This window comes from Emericellopsis cladophorae (assembly GCF_022114955.1).
Source record: "Emericellopsis cladophorae strain MUM 19.33 chromosome Unknown NODE_7_length_695568_cov_118_814649, whole genome shotgun sequence".
NCBI lineage: Eukaryota > Fungi > Ascomycota > Sordariomycetes > Hypocreales > Bionectriaceae > Emericellopsis > Emericellopsis cladophorae.
Window position 1 is genome coordinate 129,209 of NW_026250932.1, and position 23,065 is coordinate 152,273.

The 23,065-nt window shown below is 53.7% G+C and overlaps 7 protein-coding genes across 7 annotated transcripts; 4 read left to right on the plus strand and 3 right to left on the minus strand.

Moving 5' to 3' along the window:
- Positions 1–1,847: 1,847 nt before the first annotated feature.
- J7T54_005518 (Eukaryotic peptide chain release factor GTP-binding subunit-like protein) lies at positions 1,848–4,083 on the minus strand (the record flags this gene model as incomplete). Its single annotated transcript, XM_051503945.1, has 3 exons — positions 1,848–1,904; positions 1,952–3,681; positions 3,729–4,083. The coding sequence occupies 3 exons, from the start codon at positions 4,081–4,083 to the stop codon at positions 1,848–1,850; spliced, it is 2,142 nt and encodes a 713-aa protein (XP_051364345.1).
- A 581-nt stretch (positions 4,084–4,664) lies between these two features.
- J7T54_005519 (uncharacterized protein) lies at positions 4,665–6,470 on the plus strand (the record flags this gene model as incomplete). Its single annotated transcript, XM_051503946.1, has 5 exons — positions 4,665–4,722; positions 4,780–4,844; positions 4,901–4,935; positions 4,988–5,054; positions 5,130–6,470. The coding sequence occupies 5 exons, from the start codon at positions 4,665–4,667 to the stop codon at positions 6,468–6,470; spliced, it is 1,566 nt and encodes a 521-aa protein (XP_051364346.1).
- Positions 6,471–6,987: 517 nt separating this feature from the next.
- J7T54_005520 (uncharacterized protein) lies at positions 6,988–7,725 on the plus strand (the record flags this gene model as incomplete). Its single annotated transcript, XM_051503947.1, has 1 exon — positions 6,988–7,725. The coding sequence occupies one exon, from the start codon at positions 6,988–6,990 to the stop codon at positions 7,723–7,725; it is 738 nt and encodes a 245-aa protein (XP_051364347.1).
- Positions 7,726–9,633: 1,908 nt separating this feature from the next.
- J7T54_005521 (Casein kinase II subunit beta-like protein) lies at positions 9,634–10,730 on the plus strand (the record flags this gene model as incomplete). Its single annotated transcript, XM_051503948.1, has 2 exons — positions 9,634–9,792; positions 9,846–10,730. The coding sequence occupies 2 exons, from the start codon at positions 9,634–9,636 to the stop codon at positions 10,728–10,730; spliced, it is 1,044 nt and encodes a 347-aa protein (XP_051364348.1).
- Positions 10,731–11,838: 1,108 nt separating this feature from the next.
- On the plus strand, positions 11,839–13,514 carry J7T54_005522 (uncharacterized protein; the record flags this gene model as incomplete). Its single annotated transcript, XM_051503949.1, has 3 exons — positions 11,839–12,244; positions 12,360–12,489; positions 13,034–13,514. The coding sequence occupies 3 exons, from the start codon at positions 11,839–11,841 to the stop codon at positions 13,512–13,514; spliced, it is 1,017 nt and encodes a 338-aa protein (XP_051364349.1).
- A 192-nt stretch (positions 13,515–13,706) lies between these two features.
- Positions 13,707–14,756, minus strand: J7T54_005523 (uncharacterized protein; the record flags this gene model as incomplete). Its single annotated transcript, XM_051503950.1, has 1 exon — positions 13,707–14,756. The coding sequence occupies one exon, from the start codon at positions 14,754–14,756 to the stop codon at positions 13,707–13,709; it is 1,050 nt and encodes a 349-aa protein (XP_051364350.1).
- A 1,099-nt stretch (positions 14,757–15,855) lies between these two features.
- J7T54_005524 (2-dehydropantoate 2-reductase) lies at positions 15,856–16,941 on the minus strand (the record flags this gene model as incomplete). Its single annotated transcript, XM_051503951.1, has 2 exons — positions 15,856–16,809; positions 16,864–16,941. The coding sequence occupies 2 exons, from the start codon at positions 16,939–16,941 to the stop codon at positions 15,856–15,858; spliced, it is 1,032 nt and encodes a 343-aa protein (XP_051364351.1).
- Between the last annotated feature and the right edge of the window lie 6,124 nt (positions 16,942–23,065).

Here is a 23,065-nt window from a genome sequence, read left to right on the forward strand (position 1 = left end):
TGTTCGCCCTGCAATTACGTTATAATAAATTGGGCAGGAAAGTGGCACATGCCGAACACTTTGTTGGTATAAGCCACGTTCTGCATCCCAATCATCGTGCGTGCGTCCTTCTGGACCAGTGTTTCCTTTATTATTAATGCTGTTCCTTTAGCTAGTAATGAGAGACGCGGACATGGGACATGGAGGCTTCGATCACGAGCACCATATGTTGGTCACACCGCTGAAGTTAAAATTAAACCAAGAGCAGCTGATCGGCACAAAACGCGCGAGCGTTCAGTCTCGGCCTTGAAAGCAAGCCCCGGCTATTGCAAGACTAGCTCAAGACCGGCTCAAGACGAGTTCGAATCTCGGCAAACGGGAGAGAGAACGGGAGCAAGCCAGGGCAGCAATACTTGTGTGTGCATGCCGCGCCCACAGGGCACAGCCTGGAGCTAGTACCCCACGATTTGGCTCGCGGTCCCCATCTCCCTCCCGTCCCCATCTGGAATTAATGACCAGGACTATCATGGCATTCTGCGCATATCAGTTCATTAATCGCTGCTGGATTGTGTACAAGCAGTGCTGTATTGAATTTATCGGCAGTACCGTCTTCACATGTTCCGGCACAGCGTGATAATCATCCACGTCTGTGCTATCTCGGCCGCAGTCCGAAGGCCAGTACGATATCATGTCTCCGCCCGCCCATAATTAATCCGATCGCTGGAGGAATCTCACGATAATCATGATACACAGTCTCCACGAGATCCTCGTCCCCATTTGCACCGAATGACGTTCAATCTTTAGATACTCCGTGCTGCCCTTGGTTGCCCCAGACGTGTCCGTTCCGACATGTTCCGTCCGCCCCTGGGCGCTTAGCTAGACACACGCCCCTAGCGTCGACCGCGGCTACGTCCGACCAGAAGTGTTCGCTCGGGAACAATTTGTTAGAAACACAGGCAAGTCCGGGTGTAAGCGCCCACGTCCTACCATTCAGAAAGCAGGACGGATACGGCTGTGACGCGACGGGCTGACCGTGCACACATAGTGAGCCAGTACGTAAGGGGGCGCTTTCAGGCGGGCCGCAGTTCGTATTGCTGCCATGTTGCGAACCACTGCGTCGCGGACTCCGTAGCCTCACAAAAAAGCCATGTATAATTTTCGGCGACTCGATCACATGGAGCAAGCGTTCCCCTGCAGAGAGACCACCCGCACCGCTCCCGAGTCCTCGGCCATGATCCGAATGAGTGCTGCCCAAGCCGGCGCCGGGACCCACCCGCAAAGGCCTGACGGCTCCGTTGGCCCACCTCCGGGCCGCCGTGGTCATGCAACTGTGCTGGCTCCGGCTCATTTTCGTCTACCTAAGGCACTGACTGACTGGCAACTGACGTATACGTAGTTAGGATACGGAGATATCCGTAGCGGAAAATGCAAGGAGAGGAGAGTGCACTTCTGTGTATCGCAACATAATGTAGCGGCAGCTCGCCGAGCGTTGAATCGATCTCTTGATCATCATCCAGTCATCCACCATGAGTACGAGCAGGTCTTGTGTTGCAATGGCTACCAACGGTGTCTGAGATTGAGAGATCGAGGCAAGCGGAGCGGCTGCGCTACAAAATCATTGTATCTGACCTTTCTTTCCGACTCATCTTATCATGTTATCATCCTCTAGCCTGCGCAAAGATCCTCGTCTTGAAACTGCGTCAGAAGTACATATACATCTCGAGCGGCTGGTACCTGTCGACGGCTATGCGCCCAGATCGCGCTTCCGCGTTGACGATCGACTCATCCGAGATGCCATATCTGCCAACTCAATGATTGCTTTTTTTTTTTGAATGCTGAACGGTCCAAGCTACTGACAAGATCCTCATTTAGGCGCTGTTATCGGTAATGAGCTTGGTAATCTTGCCAATGGCGATGGTTTGACCCTGGAACTTGTTAGCCGGATTCGGCGCAACCGCTCAATGAAACATACCTGGTCACGAAGTGTGAAGCGACCCATCTGGGGGTAGTCCTCAAACCTCTCAATACAGACCGAGCCGGCACCACCAGTAACCTGCATCCTTGCGATGATGCTGTCGCCCTTCTTTGCGTGTGTGGGCGCGCTCTTGCTCTTGCGGCCTGTGCCCTTTTGCAGCTTGTGCAGCAGCGCGGCAAATGTGACCTCCTCAATGGCGGAGTGCACGTGGAGAACACAGTTGAAGCCAGAGGTCAAGATGGACTTGAGCTCCAGAATGCGAATCTGCGCCTCAAACTCGGCAACATTGTGCACCAGACGTTTGGGCGAGCAGATGACGAAACCGGGCAAGATGTCTTCTTCCTCAATGCCCTTGAGCCTCAGACGGACCTGGTCACCGCACTGCGCGTGCGGGATCTCGTCTTCTTGTTCGCCAAAGACAGCCGAGATTTCCACATTCTGCTTCCGGGGCATCATGATCAGGCTCATGCCCTTCTTGCACACACCTGCCTCAACCTTGCCGTCAATCATGGTGCCTAGATCGCGGTACTTGGCATTGACAGGCATCATAAAGGGAGCATTCACCTTGCGCTCCAGTGCCTTCATGTTATCCAGGTACTCGAGCAGGGACGGCCCATCGTACCAAGGGCAGATGTCCTTGCCCACGCGTTCCTTGATATTCAGTGACATCTGCGCGGCCACGGGCATGAAGAAGACATCCGTCTTCAGGTTGTAGCCGGTACCCTTCAAGAATTGGGACAGCTTTGTGGTGCACTCCTTGTATCGCTCTTCAGACCATTCGACAGTCGCGTCGTCCATCTTGTTGATGGCCACAATGAGCTTGTTGACACCCTGCGTCTTGGCCAACATGGCGTGCTCACGGGTCTGCCCACCACGCTCAAAGCCGGTCTCGTACTCACCCTTACGGGCGGAGATGACCAGGATACCCACGTCGGCCTGCGACGCACCACCAATCATGTTGGGCACGTAGGTCTTGTGACCGGGAGCATCCAAGATACTGTAGCGGCGTGTCTCGGTCTCGAAGAAACCTCGACCAACCTCGACCGTCTTGCCCTTGGTGCGCTCCTCCTTAGTCAAGTCCATCACCCACGACAGGTACCAAGACTCGCGTCCGAGATCCTTTGCCTCCTGCTTGTACTTTTCCATGGTTCGCTTGTCGACCATGCCAGTTGTCCACAAGATGGAGCCACCCAGGGTTGATTTTCCCGCGTCAACGTGACCGATGAAAATGATGTTGACGTGCTCCTTGCCGTAAATTTCCTTGAGAGTATCCTCATCGACATCGGCGGCCTGCTCTTTGGTGACGGCATCGACATCTCGTTGAGCCTTCTTCTCACCGCCGACAGGGCTCGAACGTCCAGAAGAGGTTGGCGAGGTCTTGCCAGAGGTCTTACCGCTGGAAGAGGCGGCCTTGCCAGTTTTCTCGCCAGTCTTCTCGATGGCCTTGGCCGCAGTCGTCTTCTGGCCAGCCTCGGGAGCATCAGTTGGTTCGGGCTTAACGTCGTCCTTGGTGGTCTTCGCTGGCGGTGTGGCATCGCCTCCAATCGAAAGGACCTTAGCCTTGGGCTTGGGTGCTGAAGCGTCGCCTCCGATGCTGAGAACCTTGGTACCGCCCTCCTTGGTCACGACAGGCTTTGGCGCATCGGTAGCGGGGGGTGGTGCTGAGGCAGCAGGCTGGGTTGCTGGTTGCGACTGTTGCTGCTGGCCGTATTGGGGGTATCCACCACCTAGTAAATTCAGTATGACGCGCATCCCATGAGTTTCAGTGTCTTACTGTACTGCTGGTTGTTGTAGCCTTGGCTAAAACCTCCACCATATTGCTGATACTGGTTGTAGCCCTGCTGCTGTTGTTGCTGCTGCTGCTGCTGGTTGGCGTATTGAGGGTAGTATCCTTGCTGGTAGTACTGCTGCTGCTGATATTGGGGCTGGAATCCACCGTATGCCTGACCAGGTTGGAAAGACTGAACGCCGGGCTGGAAAGACGCAGCACCGGGTTGGAACGAGTTGGCGCCCGGCTGGAAGCCTTGCGCCTGGGCCGGGTTCATGTTGAGCTGCTGCTGAGCCTGCCGGGCGAGGTTCTCATCTTGTTGCGCCGCAGGGTCATCCTCCCATGAGTTGAGGTTCGACATGTTAGCGATTGTCGTGGGTATTCGAGTCTCGCGCGTTTCAGTCTATCGAGTTTGTGCGATCGTTGGGTATCGAGGGGTAAATGGAGGGGTTGAACGGCAGCGAAGCCCCGAGGTGTTTGCACAACAGCTGCTTTCCGGTCCAAGGTAGAGGGACGCTCGAAATGTGTCCCTGATGTATTTGGTACTGCAATGTAAAAGAGTTAAATTACCTGCCCGAGGAGGTCAAAGTCCCCTCTTCCGCGCGACGTAGTGGAGGTTGAAAATTCAAGCCCCACCAAAACGCATGACGCCTGGGGAAGGAAAGTGACGCTGTACTTGGGACAGTGCGACCGTGTGAGCCAGTCACAAAACTACCATTTAATCACACTGTTGTTGTAGGAGCATTTGCTGGCTTGTTGCGCTAACAAAGTAGCGGGCAGCACTGTGCGAAAAATGGCCAAACAAACGCCTTGCTCGGTCACTCCAACCTTGAATAACAACGATAGCCAAGCTCACTTCATCAGGCCTTGAAGTGAAGCCCGAACCAACCCCCGTAGGGTTCCATTCTCACCACGCAGAGAACCTGGATCAGCTCCGCCATTATGGAGGACTTCCTTGCCACTGTTGGCGCCCAAGCCTGGAAATACGCCGTACGGTCGGGTATCGCTTTAACTTCAAAGTATGCCATGAGGCAATGTTCCAGACTCATCGAGACAGTGGATGATTGTGAAATGCACTCTCGCCTGCTTTCCCTACAGAAGCAATTTGACAGTAAGATCATGGTCAGTTTCGCCGGCCACGCGTGCCAGACCACACTGCTTACCGACGATTTTCGCAGGTCATTGCACCAACTATTGACCTCGTAGAGTTCAAGTGAGTCATTCGGGCAGCAACGCGAACTGGGGCTCATGCTAATACTGCCCAGATCCGGGCGAGGAAACGTTTTTCTTGACTCGGCTTTGCCACTGACCAAGGCCTTGCATGGCGACATTGTGAGCTTAGGGCGACGCATCGACAAGATCGCATCCTTTCTAGAGACAAAATCTCAACACGGCTCCTGTCCACAGCGCCAATTGAATATCGCCAACTTGGACACACGAAGTGTCGTCGACGACATTGCATCAATATTGGAACGCATAGACCGCGAGATTCCGCTACTACAGCTAGCCATCACCGCTTCAGGAGAGAGTCTCTCCAGCTCCTTACCTCCTAGCATTTCGCCGTCAAGGCTGCTACAAGCCAGCACTTTTCTCATTGTCGGGGACATGCAGTTTCACAGCGATCAACTAAATCCAGTCCAAATCGGACCATCGTTCTGCTTGTCTCTGTACATGCTGTTCCTTGGACATGCCCCCGTCGCGCAAGTGCGTGCACCTACACCTTCTTCAGGGGATTCTCATAGACAAAACCGCGGCAGGGACTCCCAAAAATCATACGGGTTAGGCCCAGGTGATCGCAAACCGATATGGCAAGAAGTCATCCACAAGGCACGCGTGACCCTCCACAGGACCAAGGCTTTTGCGGAGTATTCGTATCACCTGGAATTTACCGAAGATCTTGACGATGGTCGCTTACGAGACGAAGCAGAGGCGTGCACCCGAATTCATCAGCAGATACCTATCCATCAGATTTCCAAGATCTTCTACACAGACAGTGGCCGGCTACTAAACATAGGAGACGAGACAGCCGACGGCAAGAATCCTGTCCTTCTTTTCAAGCGTGATGTCAACGCCCAGCCCCCAGGCGACGAACATAAGCACGCGGAGAGCTATCTTGATCCAGCGGGGAGTCATGTCCCAGCTTCGTTTGACAATGATGCACATGATCAAGTGGCGCTTGACCAGCAATTGTATGAAGAATTGCGCAGGAGCGCCAGTGCATGGCATGCACCACCACGAGATGATCATACTCGTGAGGTCCATGGCTTCCCTAAATATCTCGATCCCGAGTGGATAGCCTTGGAGATGTACGAAGAAACTGCCGAGGAGCATGCAACTCCTGAGGGAGGCTCAAGGACGGAGCAAGACGTCGCCGAGTCCTGGGATAACGAGGTTGAGGACAGGTCGGATATCCGGGTTACAAAAGCTGCCGAAGCGCTGCAGAAGTCACAGACTCTGTCCATTGACCAGAATTCTAGCACCATGTCAAATGCGCAGCGCTCACCCTTTAGCAATGTCACAACATCATTGTCGCTTATCGAGATGTTGGTTCGACTAGCTGGTCTCCAAGAGTTCCAGCAGACATCGCATTTGTCTATACCTGATCACATTCTCACGTTCTTTCTGGAGGAATCATCGACAACTGGATTAGGAGGTGAGGCGCAATGGGCAGCGCGCCAGGCGGCCAAGGCGAGGGTTGGATTTGATCCATATCTTGATCCCTCATCAAAAGAGCAGAGCAATCGATAATTTCGCAGATCCCGAGTTTCAAATAACCAAAATATCTGAAACTGTACAAGCTGTAAGAAACTGCGACATTGTTGGCTGCTTTACCCCAACGGAATGCTGAAGTGATGATCCGCTCAAGGACGGGTGACTGCCAATGACGTCGTTGGTTGGCCCTCAATCTGCCTTACTTGTTTAACACGCTTATTTTCTGCCACGCATCCAACACAGCTCAGGATAGCTTCGTTTACATCTTGGTCCGATTATTCGTCTCGCGTTGCAGCTTCCGTCAGCTCAGACTCACAGGTATTTCCGTTCAGCAGGTCCAAACTTGCGCCACCAAGACATCAATATGCCACTCGTCCCGCGCATGCACCTGTTCGAGATTGACGACCAGACATGGTAACAACACATGTCCGAAGAACAGTCCTTGTGTTGGTCACTGATCGCTCTTCTTACTAGGTTTCCACCGTTTTTTCGTCGACTCGTTCAGACCATCCTGTTAAGAACATGGCACATGCAACTCCCCTTTATACAGCCTATGTCGCCCGGCCGTATGATCGCCCACCTCCTGATCCGTGAGCTCGGTGACGACCTTGGGAACTTCACCTTTGTCGACTTTTGTGCTGGTGCCGGTGGCCCGACTCCCATCCTCGAGAAAGAGATCAATCACCACTTGCGCACGCGTCGCAAGCCTGAGGCGCCTGTGCAGTTCGTCCTGACTGATTTGCACCCCAACTTGCCAGCGTGGGAGGGGATCTCGAAGAAGAACCCCCATATCAGTTACGAGCGTGAGCCCGTGGACGCCAGTCGAGCCCCGCCCCAGCTGGTGAGGAGGGGCGATGGGAAAAAGCTGATGAGGCTGTTCAACCTCGCCTTTCATCATTTCGATGATCCTCTTGCCAAGGATATCCTGCGCGACACCGTCCAGACAAGCCAGGGCTTTGCGATTTTCGAACTGCAAGGGCGTACGATCGAGAGCTTCATTGCCGTCAGCCTACTTCCCCTACTGGTCATGGTAGTGGCTCCAGTGCATGCCTGGAAGCATAAGTCCCTCGCCTCCTTAATCTTTATGTGGTTCATTCCCATCATCCCGTTCGTACTCGTTTGGGATGGCTGGATCTCGGCGCTGAGGACTCGTGAGCCGGACGAGGTCGAGGCGCTGCTGAGGAGCTGTGGCGCAGACTCGAGCAAGTGGGAAATCAAGAGCGGTAGCCAGCAGCACCTGTGGCCCGTTGGCTACGTCGACTGGATCATCTGCCAGCCCCGGGACACATAAAAGACAAGAGAATCAGATGAAGAAGCTGCTGAGAACCATGGCGTAGGATGGTTCAAAGATGGTACATGAATGTGATCCGGAACAGCAACGGTACGGTGTTGGAGCATAGAGTACGTATGCGTACTTTGTTATACATGATTTACAGCAAATACAATTCTATCGAAACCACCAGTTGACGGAGCCATTCAGACCACCTTGCTTCCCAACACTTTTCACTGAATGCCACCACCCCTTGGGTATGAAAAGGCCATCGCCCTCGTCCAAGGTCCCTTCGTACATGTCCCCGGTCACCTCCTTATCCTCCCAGACAGTATTGTACAGAAACGTTCGCTCTGGTTCTTCCATCATCTGCGATCCGCGGATACGACTGCTGCCTTGCCGCCCAAGCTTCCGTTGCGCCTGCGCAAAGACTAAATCCCCAGTCCCGGGAGGGAGAAGCCGCACAGTCTTCTGACCACACAGTTGATAGAACAGATTCGGATTTGGGTCGCGATGTATCGGTGTGTATGTGGGTTCTGTACCAATCCAAATGCTGGAGGCATAAATGTCGCCTTTGCCGACCTTCAGGACGAGCTCGGGTGCTTGTACATCCTGCTGCAAAGGCCCAGGCAACTCAGAAATCGCGCACTGCGCAATGTACAATTGGACAGGTCCCATGCCCTTGTTCTGTACTGAAGAGTTGAATTCCAGAGCATGATGGAGCAAGGATATTGGAGCCTGGAGCTGATAGAAGCACGAGTCTGGCTTGTCGGGGATTACAGCCTGCATCATGAGCCCCGAGCGATGACGGTCGAACCTGTCCGCGTCGTGGCTCAGCAGCCATCTTGTAAAGGCTGTCGTTGAATGATCCGACCCGGTTTGCGGCACATATACTTCGAAAGGGAAGTCCAATTTGTGATGACTTCGCTCTGTGAAGTGTGTTGTCAGAGTCCTGGGAGTCGCACTTTCCCAGGATATCGGCGTGAACCATTGGATCGTAGCCGGGTGCAAGTTCCCATCACAGCGAATATGCAGAGGCTTTTCCGTTAGAAACACCTTCTGACGAAAAGTCTCAATGTCTGGATGGCGTTGCGAGGGAATTGTATGAATGCTCCGTCGTGTGGTTTGCGGGCGTGTTGTCAAAAGGGACCAACAACGCCATTGTGTTGACGTACGAGTTCTTCGACCCATAGCACTTGATGGAGAAAGACGTCGCGTAGCTCAATCTGATACAGCATATCGAAGATTTTCTCACACGGTAGGGACAATATCTCCCCTGGATATGAACGACGCGTCGTTGCGGTGACTTTGTGGGGCTCAGGGTAAGTCAAATAAGTTCCAGGCCTGTTGCTGCGGAACCGGCAGAAAGTGGCCCCGATACCTTTCATCACCCCGAGGCTAAGTCAGGTACCCAAGTACCAAAGGCATTGGGTTCAGATGGAGGGTGCCGGACTAATCACAGACTAGAACCAAGAAGTGAGGGTTTCCCCCACCACTGCACCTTGGGCTATCTGCATTCCGACAAGCAGTGATACAAAGCCATTATTCCATCGCACGTTGTTCCATTCTAGATCATCCTTGCGCGACACATGCGTATTGAACTCGACACGAGCAGCGAACCACGACTTTACACCGAGACATCGCACACCACGATCATCCCGAGCCCGTCATCTTCACGTCGATTTGCATCGACTCGAGTCGTTATTTATACCCCTCCGCCACCATCGCGACTTGCGTCAAGCATGTGTCTTGCTTTGCGCTAGGACTCTCTCGTTATCTTCAGCGCACTTTTCTCATCTCGTGGAGCGCTCACTTTGCCCAACCTTGTAACCCGAACCCATCGATCACGACATCGCGTCTCGCCTTCGAAACTAAGCCAGACCCCGCGCCCCAGCATTGAAGCCCGCGTAAAGCAACCTATAGGACGCCATGTCGACGTCCTCAGCAGCGCCCGAGTCATGGATCTCGAGCTTCTGCTCCCTAATTGGACATGAATATTTCGCGGAGGTTTCAGAGGAGTTCATCGAGGATGACTTCAATCTCACGGGATTGCAGACGCAGGTAGCCATGTACAAAGAGGCATTGGAGGTTTGTTGCCGTCACTCCACCTCGTTCAGAAAGTGTTGTACTGACCTGTATAGATGATCCTTGACGTGGAACCCGAGGAGGACGATGAAGATGAGGAAGAAGAGGACGAAGAAGACGAGAGTTTAATCGGCGAGGGCGGCGAGGTAGCCGGACGCGAACGAAGACATCATAGCAGGATGGCCAGTGACCTTTCGGTTATCGAGTCCTCCGCAGAGATGCTCTACGGGCTTATTCATCAACGGTTTATATGCTCCAGAGCTGGCATGCAGCAGATGAGCGAAAAGTACGAATTGGGTCACTTTGGCGCCTGTCCGCGAACAAACTGCATGCAGGCCAGGACACTACCGGTCGGGCTGTCGGACATTCCAGGCGAGGAGACGGTGAAGCTGTTTTGCCCCGCTTGTCTCGACGTGTACGTTCCACCCAACAGTCGGTTCCAAACGGTCGACGGCGCCTTCTTTGGGAGGACGTTTGGCGCTCTCTTCCTCCTCACATTCCCCGACTACGATCTCACAAAACGAGGAGCAGACGTCATGCAGGACATCACCTCTCGGATTTCCGGACACCCGGAGATTCTGAATGGCTTCTTTGCTAAGAACATAGCTCCCGGACTTGGAGCGGGTCACGTGTACGAGCCCAAGATATACGGCTTCAGAGTCTCGGAGAGAGCGAGGTCAGGGCCGCGCATGCAGTGGTTGCGCGAGCGTCCGGGAAATATCAACGAGCTGGACGAGGCTCGCTTGTTTGCCGAGCAGAACCCCGATTCGGAGGACGATGAAGGGGCCAACACCAATGGGAGGGTGGCTGTTGTGAGGCGGCGAGCCCCTGGCAATGCTCGCTTACGCCAGCGCCAACAGCAGCAGCAGCAGCAGCAGCAGCAAAGGCAGAATGGGAGTCCCATGGCGTTGTCGACCAATGGGGCCGAATCGGAGCTGTAGAGTACGAAGACCAGGCGTCGTCAGCACAAGGTTACCACCAGGGCTACCTTGAGCCGAGAGCGAGAACTGCTGCGCGTGCCGATTGAGGCATTGCCCGGGCGTGAGGACCATTGAACGGAGCTTGGATGGTTTGAAGAGTGGTTGCATAGATGGCGTTGGCTCATATTCAAATTCTTACCAAACTCGTTTCCCAAAGCTCGCGGCCAACTTGTTTTCATGGCTGTGTCCACCCCGCAAGGACAAGAACTAGTATTCCCACTTCAAATGTCTACATCCGGACCAAAGGAGCACGGCGAACTGGACACGCTGACGATGAGCAATCCAGACATATCCTAAAAGGCGCTGTTGGCCATATGGCCGACCATGATCGCTAGGCCCGAAGTCGGAGAGTCGGCGTGAGGTCCCAGTCCACTGTTGGACTCTACAATAGTAGATACACTATCGACGTGTCTACGGCTCTTATACCGAAACAGCCGACCAACAGTTACATGGGCATTGAGCGGTGAATTGTATTAGACCAAACCCCAAGTGGACATATCGACTACCGATTCACACACTTCATACAAACCTTTGAAGAACAAAAGTCTGACGGACACAATGTCACAACCATCCCCTCCTCCATCCATGCTGCCTGATCATCAGAGTTACCAAGGCAAAGACGTCGTCAGGGAAGCGTGGGCAGGACTCCGTCTACCCATGGAGTCTCCCGAGAGTCTTTGCTTGCCAGGAGACACTGACGCGCGGACACTTCCCTCTTCCTACAAAATAGACATCCTAGCCCAGGGCAGCATTGCTCTATCTTCTCTCGCAGCCGCACAGATTCACAGTTTGCGTTCTGGGCCGCCTAAGCCGGCTGTCGAGGTGCCATCCAAGCACGCCACAATTGAGTCCAAATCGGAGCGACTATACTTGTTGGATAGTAAGACTACACCATCCCCATGGGGAGCTATCGGGGGGGCTTCACAAGACATTCGACGGCTATGTGCGCGTCTACGACTCGCTCCCAAACCATGTCAGTAGTACACTGGCGCTTGCGAGTCCAAACTGTTGCCACAGCGCTTGGCCAAGATTGAGCCAAAATGCCTCCTCTGGCGTTCGAGTCATTAAGATGTCTCGGGTGATTGCAGCATCGCTTGCCGGCCGGACCCTGGCCGCCCATGGCGCAGATGTCATCTGGAACACCTCGCCTTCGCTTCCCGATCTCCCTGTCATGGACCGGGATCTTGGCAGAGGCAAGCGTACTGTTCGCATTGGCATCAAGAATCCCGACGACAAGGCAAAGCTCCTTGAGCTTCTCGCGACAGCCGACATCTTCATCCAGGGCTTCCGACCGGAGTCGCTGGCTGAATCTGGACTGGGCCCAGAAGACTTGACCAAGCTGAACCCCAACTTGGTCATTGCCAACATGTCGGCCTTTGGCCCTCGTGGACCCTGGTCCAAGCGCAGAGGCTTCGACTCTCTCATACAGATATTGTCTGGCATGAATGTATCTAAAGCCGAGAATGCCGGCAAGGGTGAGCCAGCTTGGCCAACTTCTTGTCAGGCGCTCGACCACGCGGGCGGCTACTTTCTGGCCACGGCTTTCATGAATGCTCTCTACAAGCACTTAACTAAGGGTGGCGCGTGTAGGGCGGATGTATCACTCGAGGGCACGGATGAAATATCTCCGCAGTCTGGGTCAATACCCTGGGGTGACGGGATTCAAGGCCCAAGACTACGAAAAGCCAGAAGATGTGCCAGAAGAGTTCTATGAGACAAAGTCATCGGGGTTTGGGCCTTTAAACGCGATCAAGCATTCCGCTCGCCTAGGTGGGCACGATGTTGGGTGGGACATTATGCCGAAGCCTCTTGGTACAGACAAACCCGAGTGGCACTCATGAGCGTCTGCAATACTACCTGATATATGATTTTAACTCATCATTTATGCTTGTTTGGTGGACCGAGCTTGATTTGATGGGCGATCTGCAGGATCCGGTTTGGGACGGGGGGCGACATCCCCTGAATCCCATGAAGGCGCCCAGAAATCGTCACACTCAACGACGCACATAGCATTCATCTGCATGTTGTGAAGATTCACCCGCTTTCCTGTAGGATATGGTCCCGTCGCCGAACGCAATTGCGTTAGCCAATATTGCAGATCGACCACATCCGCCAGCTACGGGTTGACTCGATCTGCGACGTCATCATCTGAGACTTGGAACAGCCACGAGGCGATGATCCGCTCTGCCTGTACTATAAGAGCAATGGAACTCTGGATGGATTGATAACTTTATTCTATCACCCGTCTCACTTATATTCTCCAGAGCTGGTCTCTTCGAATTTCTGTTCTTCACTTGCATCTTCAGCCTGCGTATTGTCACTGTTCAACAAATTCTTTCACAAATCACTACCGAAGCAAGCACAATGTTCATCAAGACTTCTACAGCTATTGCCATCGTGGGCGTGGCATCCAAGGCCCTCACCGCCGCCGTCCCCCCTCCGGAGATGGTTGCGCCCTCCAAGCCCATCTACACCCTTCCCGTGGAGCAGCCTCTGCCCGTGGCGCAGAGAGACGTGCCTCACCCAGTCAACCCCGACGAACCAGTCTTCACGTTGCCCGTGGAAGAGGACCTCCCGCTGGTGCAGCGTGACCCTCAGCAATTCTGCATCGACCACCCGGACCTGTGCATCACCAAGCTCAAACGCAGCCCGCAGCAGTTCTGCATTGACTTTCCAGACCAGTGCATCACGAAGCGCGTTCCTCAGCAGTTCTGCGACAACTACCCTGATCTCTGTATCACTTGAGTAGCTCCGAACACGACAATTTGATCTTTCCAGATAGGGGTCGGGGCTTTGAGCATCTCGTACTTGTTCGATAGCGGCTGCACACATCAAGCGAGTTAAAGCTTCCTTGTCACACCCTGTTGCATGGAACACGGCTCTGCATTATACAATCATGTATCATATTTGGTGTACTTTGAACAATCTAGTCATCATCTACCAAAACAGCGGCACATCGATCGAGGTATCCCAGTCAATGTTCTGCTCCTCACACTCCACACGTTCCTTCAACGTGCCAAAGATCTTGTCCCAGAGACGGGTCTGCTTGCCATAGTTGCCACTGGCCTTCCAGCCTTTTCGGTGGTGCATATCGTGATCCTCGATGATGAGCTCACACCCAGCCAAGCGTAAGAGCCAGGTGAAAGGGTTCGGCGGTTCCGTGTAGATTCGAATGCCACTGTGACCCGCCAGCTCCGCAAACATGACAAACTGATGTCCGACCCACCACTCGTAGAAGCCCATGGGCATGCCCATTGCCTTCATTGTAAAGTACGTGGCTAGCGGTATGCCGGCAATGTCGAACAACTCCTGCTCCAGGTCCGCGTAGAGTGTCAGGAGCGGGTTGGGGTGCTTGGTGAGGTGGTGCGTGCGGTGGTACTGCCAGAGGGCGCCGACCTCATGCATGAGGCGGTGGTACCAGTAGAACCAGAAGTCGAGGATGATGCCGTAGAGGCCGACCTCGAGAAGCAGCCATCGCCAGTGCATGTCCATGGGGGTCTGGTTGGCGCGGTAGGCGAGGAAGACGGTGAAGACGGGTCGGAAGGTCGAGGTCGAGAGCAGCGAGCGGACAGTCTTGGCCACGCCCACGTCAGGCACACCATCACGCTCGTGGACGTCGCCGTCCAGGAAACCCACAATGTGGCCAATGCGGCGGAGCATGTGAAGCTCGTGGATGGCGTTTGCCTTGAACGCGAAGCTGTAGAAGACAAAGGCTTGAAGGGCTGTGAGGTTGTGCCCCGTGAAGTGGTAGATGCACTGGTGGATGACGAGAGGCGCAAAGGCGTGCGTGAGCACCCATCGATGCACCTGCCATTCAGGGGCGTAGGGCACCTTGTCCTGCTTGCTGTGGACGGGAACCTCTCTGTCAAGGTCGACAGAATGAATACCGAGGACCTCGTAGAACCAGTGATAGGTTGTCCATTGCGAGCGATCCTTGGATCGCCAGGTGGACTTCATGGAGTCCTTGGGGTTGACTTGGGTGGCCATGTTGGACGAGTACACAATCAGTCAGCTGTGTGGTATCAGGTACCCAACAAGGGATGGTGATGGAGATGTGGCAGTGATCTTATATCCCCCGTCCATTCATTCAGCACCGAGTCTGGGTTCGTCTTTCACGTGCGACGACATGGGCTGCGCTGGCTTCGCGTTGCCACCGCCCTACCTTTATGGTTGCTGCAACCGAGGTGCCATCAGATTGTTCGACACCTATCCAGATTAAGCCCCTAGTTGCGATGACGCTAAGCGCTTGCACGTACGTCGCCCCCAATGCACGTCATGGCTGGACCCTTTCCAAGTGCCGTTCGGCACTGTCGACACAAGGGGATACCTCTGAGACACGACTATACTGCTTGCTTGTCTTCTGTGTATCGAGTTGCACAACTTGCTCAGAAATATCAGGCGAGTTAATATTTGATCAAACATTGACCAGTCGATACTGGAATTGAGATGGCTTTCCGTGTAAGTGCGCAACTGCCACTTTGGGTATAGGCTTGCGACGAGGGCCGGCCCTGTCTCCTAGTGTGGGGTAGGACTGCGGATACGTACAGTGCTTCAGCTCTATTAGTTTTCACCTCTATAAATCGACTGGCCCACCGTCGTGGTTCCTTCAACGCCGTCGCTCGCAAGCACGATCCAGAACCAGCATCAGGTGGACATCTTCTTGAACTTCAAGTCATCTCTTCGTCTGCTCATCGCCATCGATCGATCCCCTCTTCGCAGGTAGCAGGCAGGCAGGCGGAATCATTTGCCAGTCCTACTTGCTATATCACCGCATGGGCGAACCACGGAGCCCCGTTGGCAATGCGCGCGCCTCGTGCATTCTCAACGCCAGAGAAATGATACTTGTCAAATACTGTGGAAGTACGCGTACGCCTGAGACTGTCAAGTGTGACATTCACCTGACATCGAACGTGCCATGCCGTAGTGTGGAGTTTGACCAATCGTCTTGTGATCACACGTAGCTGCTCAGCATACCCAGAGACGTTGGCCACAAGCCTCCGATCTTGATCTTGCCTCAAAAAGTGCAACTCTCCATTCGCTGTCGCTTGCCACGTCACTGTGACCCGTACTTGCGTGTCGATCGTATTCACAGCTTGCCCTTGACAGCCTGCTTCCTCATTTCCTGCGCCGACCTTACCAAAGCATACAGCGTCTGTAACCTCGGCATCTCGACACCCCTCTCCCAAGCTATCCTCACAGGATTGCCCAGAATGACCTCGATTTCCATGGGTCGTCCTGCTTCCCAATCCAGAAGCATACTCGGCCTCGCACCCACGTTGCGCTCCGTGCTCTTCAAGATCCTTTCAGGCTGTGCCATGCTGTCTGGGAATGGCCTCCCCAGTATCTTGGGCGCTGCGTCCCATATCTCGTGCATGACACCCGCAAGGTGCTGCCGTAGCTCTGGGTCGGTGACCATGGAGGCATTCCCACGCCCACCAGACAGAACAGCAGAGGGGTTCATGGCAGCATTGATGCACAGCTTGTGCCAGCGCACAGTCTGCAGGCCAATCTCGTCATGGGGCTCTACGTCCTTAACGCCGCCCAGATCGGTCCACCATCTCGTCAGGTCCTCCGTTGCCCGATGCCCACGGCGCTCGAGCTCGGCGTTCCCCGTCTTACCCAGGCCATCTGTAAAGGGGCCGATGCTGACCCTCGTCCACCGGTTCTGTCTTATTACGCCGGGAGATATCTGCTCTGCGCTGACAATGGTCACGGCACTCACAATGGGCGTGTGAGGAAACCTCTTCCTGAAGGGCTCCTCCACCCCAACACCATTCTGAATCAAAACTATGCACGACTTGGAGCCCACGAGGGGCGAGATCATTTCTGAGTCATTGCTGACATCTGGCAACGCTTTGGTCGTCACAAAAATAAAGTCCCAACCGCCCTCGGCCTCAGCGGCAGCTTGGACGGATGGGTACGCCGACTCGGGTTGGAACGTGTAGTCGCCAAACGTGCGCGTCTTCAGTTGAACGCCCGACTGCTCCATGGCCTTGTAGTTTGACCTGGCAACCAGCGATACATGGAGGCCATTTTCGGGCTATGTTGGCCGGTCAGTTATCAATGGCCTTGGAGTCGGGCACGATGCACTTACGTGATGTAACCTTGAAGCGTAGAAGCATCCGACAGCACCCGCCCCTATAAAGACAATGTTGACTTTGCTATCGTTCATCTCAGCGCTGCACTTTGACCGGTATCGAGGGAATGACTTGCCGGTCCGAAGTTTGCTGAGCCATGATCACGATGTGGTCGGTGAGCGCGCTGTCCAGTGCACGCGATCAAGGTTGCCGGTGTGGCGCCTCTACGGAGTACTGGGTTGGCTGTGCGCGATAACAACAGTCGCTGAGATGCGAGGCAATCAACACACGAATGCGGTTGAAGTGCCTGGTTGGTACAAGGTGGTATCAGGGATATGGTGGACTGGTGAGAGTGGGCTTGAGTTCGAGAGCGCATGTCGTAATTCGGTTCGGTTCGGTGTTGTGTCGGCATTGTTGTCCATGATCGACAGCGAGCCGACGTCGACACGGAAGCTTCGTCCATTTTACTCTGATTCTTGTAGATCAACAACATTTCCATTCATGGAAACTATTCACCATGTTCACCTGATCGAATTGACCGATTGGAAGCAAAGTAACAGGTTGGGTCACGTGATTGGCTCTCAACCTGAGCTATCTGTCACTTTATGTTACAATCTCAGCTTGCCCTCTCTTCATCTCTTGTCATGAGGCTGTTGCATTTTTCTGGATTTTAAACCATTCGTCATGAGAAGTGTCCTCCCACGAGATCTTTAACCATTGTTGTTGAGAGGCGTTCATCAAGGCCGCCAAAGCCTATCTCGGCCCAGAACAGGCGCCAGCAAGGTCAACGTCAAAGGTTGATGGGGTGCATTCAGGTAAGGTCCTGGCTGTGCAAGGCTCATGTTCGAATCTTGGACGCCTTTCTCGACCCAACACGCGTTGCCTGACAATTCTTCAATGTACATGCAGACGCGGTCCGGAGGTTCGATTGGAACACATCCGCTTCCCAAACACTGACCAAAACATGTTGGCAAGCCGAGTACTGTTTGCGTGAGTGCAAACATACTAATTAACACCATACAACATTTCCACCAAATACAAGAGGAATGCATGGCTGGAGGCTCTGACAAGGGTCTTGATCGTGTCAATTCCTTGCTGTCCCTTACGTGGCTTGGCTGGCCGTCACGCACAGCAAGCTCACAAAGAGTCAGGCTGACGTCGATACCTGTCGGGGACTATCGATTGAAAGTCTGCGTGAACAGCGTCTCTCTCGGCGTGAACCGGACTAAATCTTATCAGCCAGTACTTGCATCGCCTGTAGACCCATCAAGACGGGCTGAAGTTCAAGAATATCCTACCGTTTGAAGCTGAGGCGCCCAGGAAAGCCGTGATTTAGGGGACCAGGGCATTTATTACATGCGGTAAGCTCGTCAGCTTTCAGGTCTGGACTGCAATGGTCATGCTGGTGCAAGGGCACCTACTACCGCTGGATAGTATCTATGTGTCTATTTTCATAGACACGGAAGCGTACGCTCCAAGTGCCTGCTGGATGTGACACGAAACATCCTCCCCTAACAGGGTGTGAACTCTGGGGTCATCCACAATGTCTCCCTAGGGAGGTTAGTTGAATGTGGATGGTCGTATGACACTCCTGGATGAGTAGGCATTCGGGTGCCTACGTACCTCAATGCAGGATCCCAGCGTCGGAACCACTAAACATGGAAATGGCTTTTCCCAGTTCCTTGCACGATGTGCTCTATTGTCACGCCCATCGCGCCAGTAGCGCATCTGGCTTCCTTGTCAGTTCGACTTGAACTCAACAATAGGAGGCGGGGGCTGGCGCTGACGATACGTATCGGTTGCACGTGCAAGCATAAACTACGTTTGTACTCAGTGATAATGGAATCAGCCGGATCATGTGTTTCTAAGGGGTACTCGATCGTATGCAGCTGAGCCGATTAGTAGCTATTCTGACGCGTCTGACCCTGATGCTGTTCTCTGCACAACTGGCAATGGTGGTGTCACTCCTCCTGAACTATTCGATGTGCAGTTGTACTCAGTCGGTCCAACAATTACCAGGGACTGAGCCTCCACGTCCTCACCACTGACCCTGTTTAGATTATTTATCCGGCGCGTGAGGTTACTGAGCTATGGTCTGGTGGTCAAGTTGAAGACGGCTGGTATATCTTGCGAGCCACTCAGTCAGGTCGATACGTTACTCCTATTCTTGACACTGCAGCATGTTGGGGGGGCAGTGTGGCAGAAGCTGCGCAGGAGTTTAGGCGGATAAGTGAACGATAGCCAACCTTGGAGGCCAAGATGTGCTCACAGAACGGCGGCAGCGTGAAGATCCACTTGGAGGCAGTCTGCTCAACTCCAAGAGATCGTGAACTCGGTGCCGTCTGTGGCAGGATAGGAGAGGGCCACAGGTTGGACATACTTTGGAATTCACGTTCCCCGGCACGGCGAAGCTGTCACATGGCACCCGGAAGGATCGTGAACACATCAATTGACTTGCACGGAACGAAATGTGCCTACAGCTGATTCCCGGCTTGTCCAAGACAGTCAAGACGACATCTCAAAGCCGGGTGCCCAGCAACGAGGCAGATAATTCAATCTATGCCAGAGCGAAAACATCCAGGCCCATGGAGAAACGGCACTGAATGTCGATTTACGTTGTGAACAACGTGAGCTGGCAAAACAAAAGCTGCGGACGTCACATTAGCAGTCACTTGCAGGCCTGACACGGCCAGCACAGCTACGCAAGCTATCACGGCAGTTATACAAGACCAACACGTCTCAGCAGCGCTGCCGGTGAAGCTTGGGTAGTCACTGCCAGGCCGTGAGTCGATGCCATTCACCAACGTCCTGCTCTCAGGATTTTCATGCGCGGCGGTGATGTTGAACAGGCGGCTGCAGCGGACATGGCAAATCTGGTACGTCCGCTATCGGCAGACGAGCAGAGGATTGTGCCAATCCAGCTCAGCTGGGGCGGATATCGTGCTGGCGGTAGTCGGTGAAGAAAGGAAGACATGGCCAACAACAACAACAAACGCGGGCGACAGTGAACCGAGTGTGCGCCACTGGCGTGATCGTCCTAGTGACTTTTGTGTGAAGGGGGGGAAGCTTTGCGTCGATTCATGATGCGTGTGACAAGCAGTAGTGTGTGGTTGGGTAGGAAAAGTTTTCTGGATAAGGATCAGCCGCAGCGTGAATGGAAGAAAGAATTTCGATTTGGAGATTCGAGCTTGTCAGCACATGTGGGGGTGATCTTGGCCTGAGGCACCCAATAGGTACTCTTGGGCTCCCTCCAGTCGGTGTTCTGAAAAGAGAAGAGCCCGCTGCGGAGAAGGCGTGTTGATGGAGATCGCCGAGCATGAATTTGCCAATGCTGCAGTTTATAACTTGATACTGACACAAAGAACTGACCATTGAAGAATCATGGTCAGCCTCTCCAATCACCGGCGCTTAATGTCTTAGAATGTATCGATACTTCCTAGACTCGAGAAGAGTAACTATTGGCCTGACCGCCTTGGGCACACCAACGATGCATTTGACATCGTGAGGCGGTGGTGCGCAATTGTTGATGAAGCGCCCACACGCCGACGGCGGCGTGGGACCCGTGGGGTTCTCCAGGGTCGCCAACGGCGGTTAATCAGATCAATCAACCGGCTGCCTTTACTCCGGATTCGCGACAGCAGATGATCAACAATTGAAGGCACAAGTCTTAGTCAGTGTCGTGTACGTATGTCGTACGTTACGTGGATGTTGACTAAACCTTGACACCCTGCATGTGGAAAAGTAACTATCACCACCAGAGCATTCAGCCACTATTACATGTCCGAGGAGAAGGGCATCCCAACCTCCTTTCCCGCCGCTTCATTGCCCGTCACCGCCTGTGTGAATAAGGCTTCCTGGCTCACGAGACCGAAGAAATACGCCGGGTGGAGCTACAATCACCCCTTGCGCGGCGCGCTATGTGGTGGACTGGTGGTTATGCTTGGCTCAATGACATGGAACATATGAACCTTTTAGCGTGCGTCGTGAGTCCAACCCAAATAGCATCATCCATTCGCTGATGGAATATTAGGCAAATACCATCCGCGAACAAATGCGTAATACGAACCAATATTAGTGACCGAAAACCTGTCTTTGACAACAAAGTATTTCTGAAGACGGCGTGACTTGTTGATGCAAGCTTCCCCGCTTCATGCTCCCAGCATTGGTTCACAGTCCTCTTTCTAGAATGCCGTCGGAAGCCCTGCAAGTCTGCAACTGCACAAAGTACAGCGGGAGAATGCAGACTGTCAAACTCGCGTTCAATCTCAGGCACTATGAAGCTCGCGACTGACCATCTACTCGAGAGTCTAAACTCGTAGACCGAAGATAGGGGACAAGTTGCGCTCTGCGTATTAGATCAGCCATTTTCATGCTTCCACCAGTCAAGGCACTGGAGCTGCTTACGGACTAGACGCAAGCAGACGTTGTTGAAACATACGCCATCGTACCGGGTCGGCGGGAATCGGGCTGGGCCTTGCCAGATGGCTGTCAGAACGGAAGATGGCGTGTGCTCCCACGCGTCTGGGTGCGCATTCGGGCCTCTACCCGTCACTCCTTGTCAGAAAAGGGCAAGCAGTATTTTTGTCCCGCTTGCCAAGCTAATCTACCTGCCAACAAACATTATCCTCATTCTTTGTCACGATGGACGGAATCAGACTGGAGAAGACATGGGACTTGGAGAAAGATAGGAAGCTTAAGTTTGACTTTCAACATGATCAGCATTCTCATCCCTAGTAAAATGCCTCCCCCATATACTCCAGACTCCTTCCCCGTCGCGGCATGGAGGAATCCGGGGTCGAGCTTAGGTGTCTGTTCCTCATCCACCCGAAGCGTCCTTTGATGGTTGGCATCACGACCACTCGCGGACGAGAATGAAGGTGAACTGCCGGGAGATCTAGGCTTCAACAGGCACTAGCGATTGGTCTTTGGTTGTGTCGTCGCGCATGATGCGCGCTGTCACTGGTACCAGGTTCCAGGCTGGTTTTATTTTACCCAGCGATACCAATGCGGCAATGTGACGAATAATACTGGGCTTGCGCTCACCCAGACCGAGAAAGACACTTAACTTCTCACATCAACAAGACAGAAATAACGCTGATTGACGTGCAACATGTACCAGTCGCAATAAGCACCAGCAGCCTCACTGCAGCCATAACTTATAATACTTAGGGTAGACATCACCACTTCGTATAATACGGTACGACACACCCGCTTGGCCGGGCAGACGTCCACGAGCCTCGCGCCAAGGCCCTACCAACTGAATGACCGTGCGTGTTCGAAGCGGATTATCCGCACATATACGATCTTCGCTTTTGTCGGTAGTGAAGGGCCTGGGCTGACCCGTCACATACGATTCCATCACTCGTCAGCCAAGCTCAGCCCCTGGAGCGGGCAGTGAGCTATGTAGGTCCTGTTGGCTGGGACATCGTGAAGGTTGCAATTACGTGTGCCGCAATTGTCAATGCGAACGGGCCGAAGGTCAAACTCCAAAGACACGCACGATCGTTTGACAAGACGGTACGGCCTGTGCACGCAGCACGACTAGCCGACATGCTCCTCACAAGACGGCTTTTGTGTCAATTCAATCCGCACGTCTTAAGACTGACCGGACGTTCGCTGCAACAACCAACCCCTCGTTGAACGCTTTCTTTGGACGACGGCCTGGCCAAGCCGAAAAGCAGAATGGAAGGACTGATGAGCGTGCGGAATGTGATGAGCGTGCGGAATGTGATGAGCGCGTGAGCAGGGCTCCAAGCACGATGATGTCTTCGAACGTCCAAGGTGCTCGTGGCCCAAATTTAGACGAATAAAGACCCTTGACCTTGCTGCTGTCTTGCAGCGAGCTGTTGCTGCATCATGCAGACAATCCACAGGACCCCGGCATGGGACCGTGCACCCTAGAGGTCTGAATCCCTGCGTTGGTCCAAGGACTCATAAACATAGAGACGTCAGCCGCACGCGGACTGCTCGTGGGGATGACGATGACGCCCAATTGTCTGGGCGACTCTAGGGCTTGCCGGGCTAAGTTCGGCTTCCTACTTGGCGCCCAAGTAATTGATGAAGCAAATAGCGGTCTGCGCAGGTCAACGAGGTTGGAATTCTCATGTTGCCTGGGCAAAGCCTGGGCAATTCGGGCAGACTGGAGTGGGGGCCCGGCTAAGTAAGGCAAGGTTGCACGGGATCGTGCTGCTTCAAGGGGCGCACCCCCACTCCATGCCT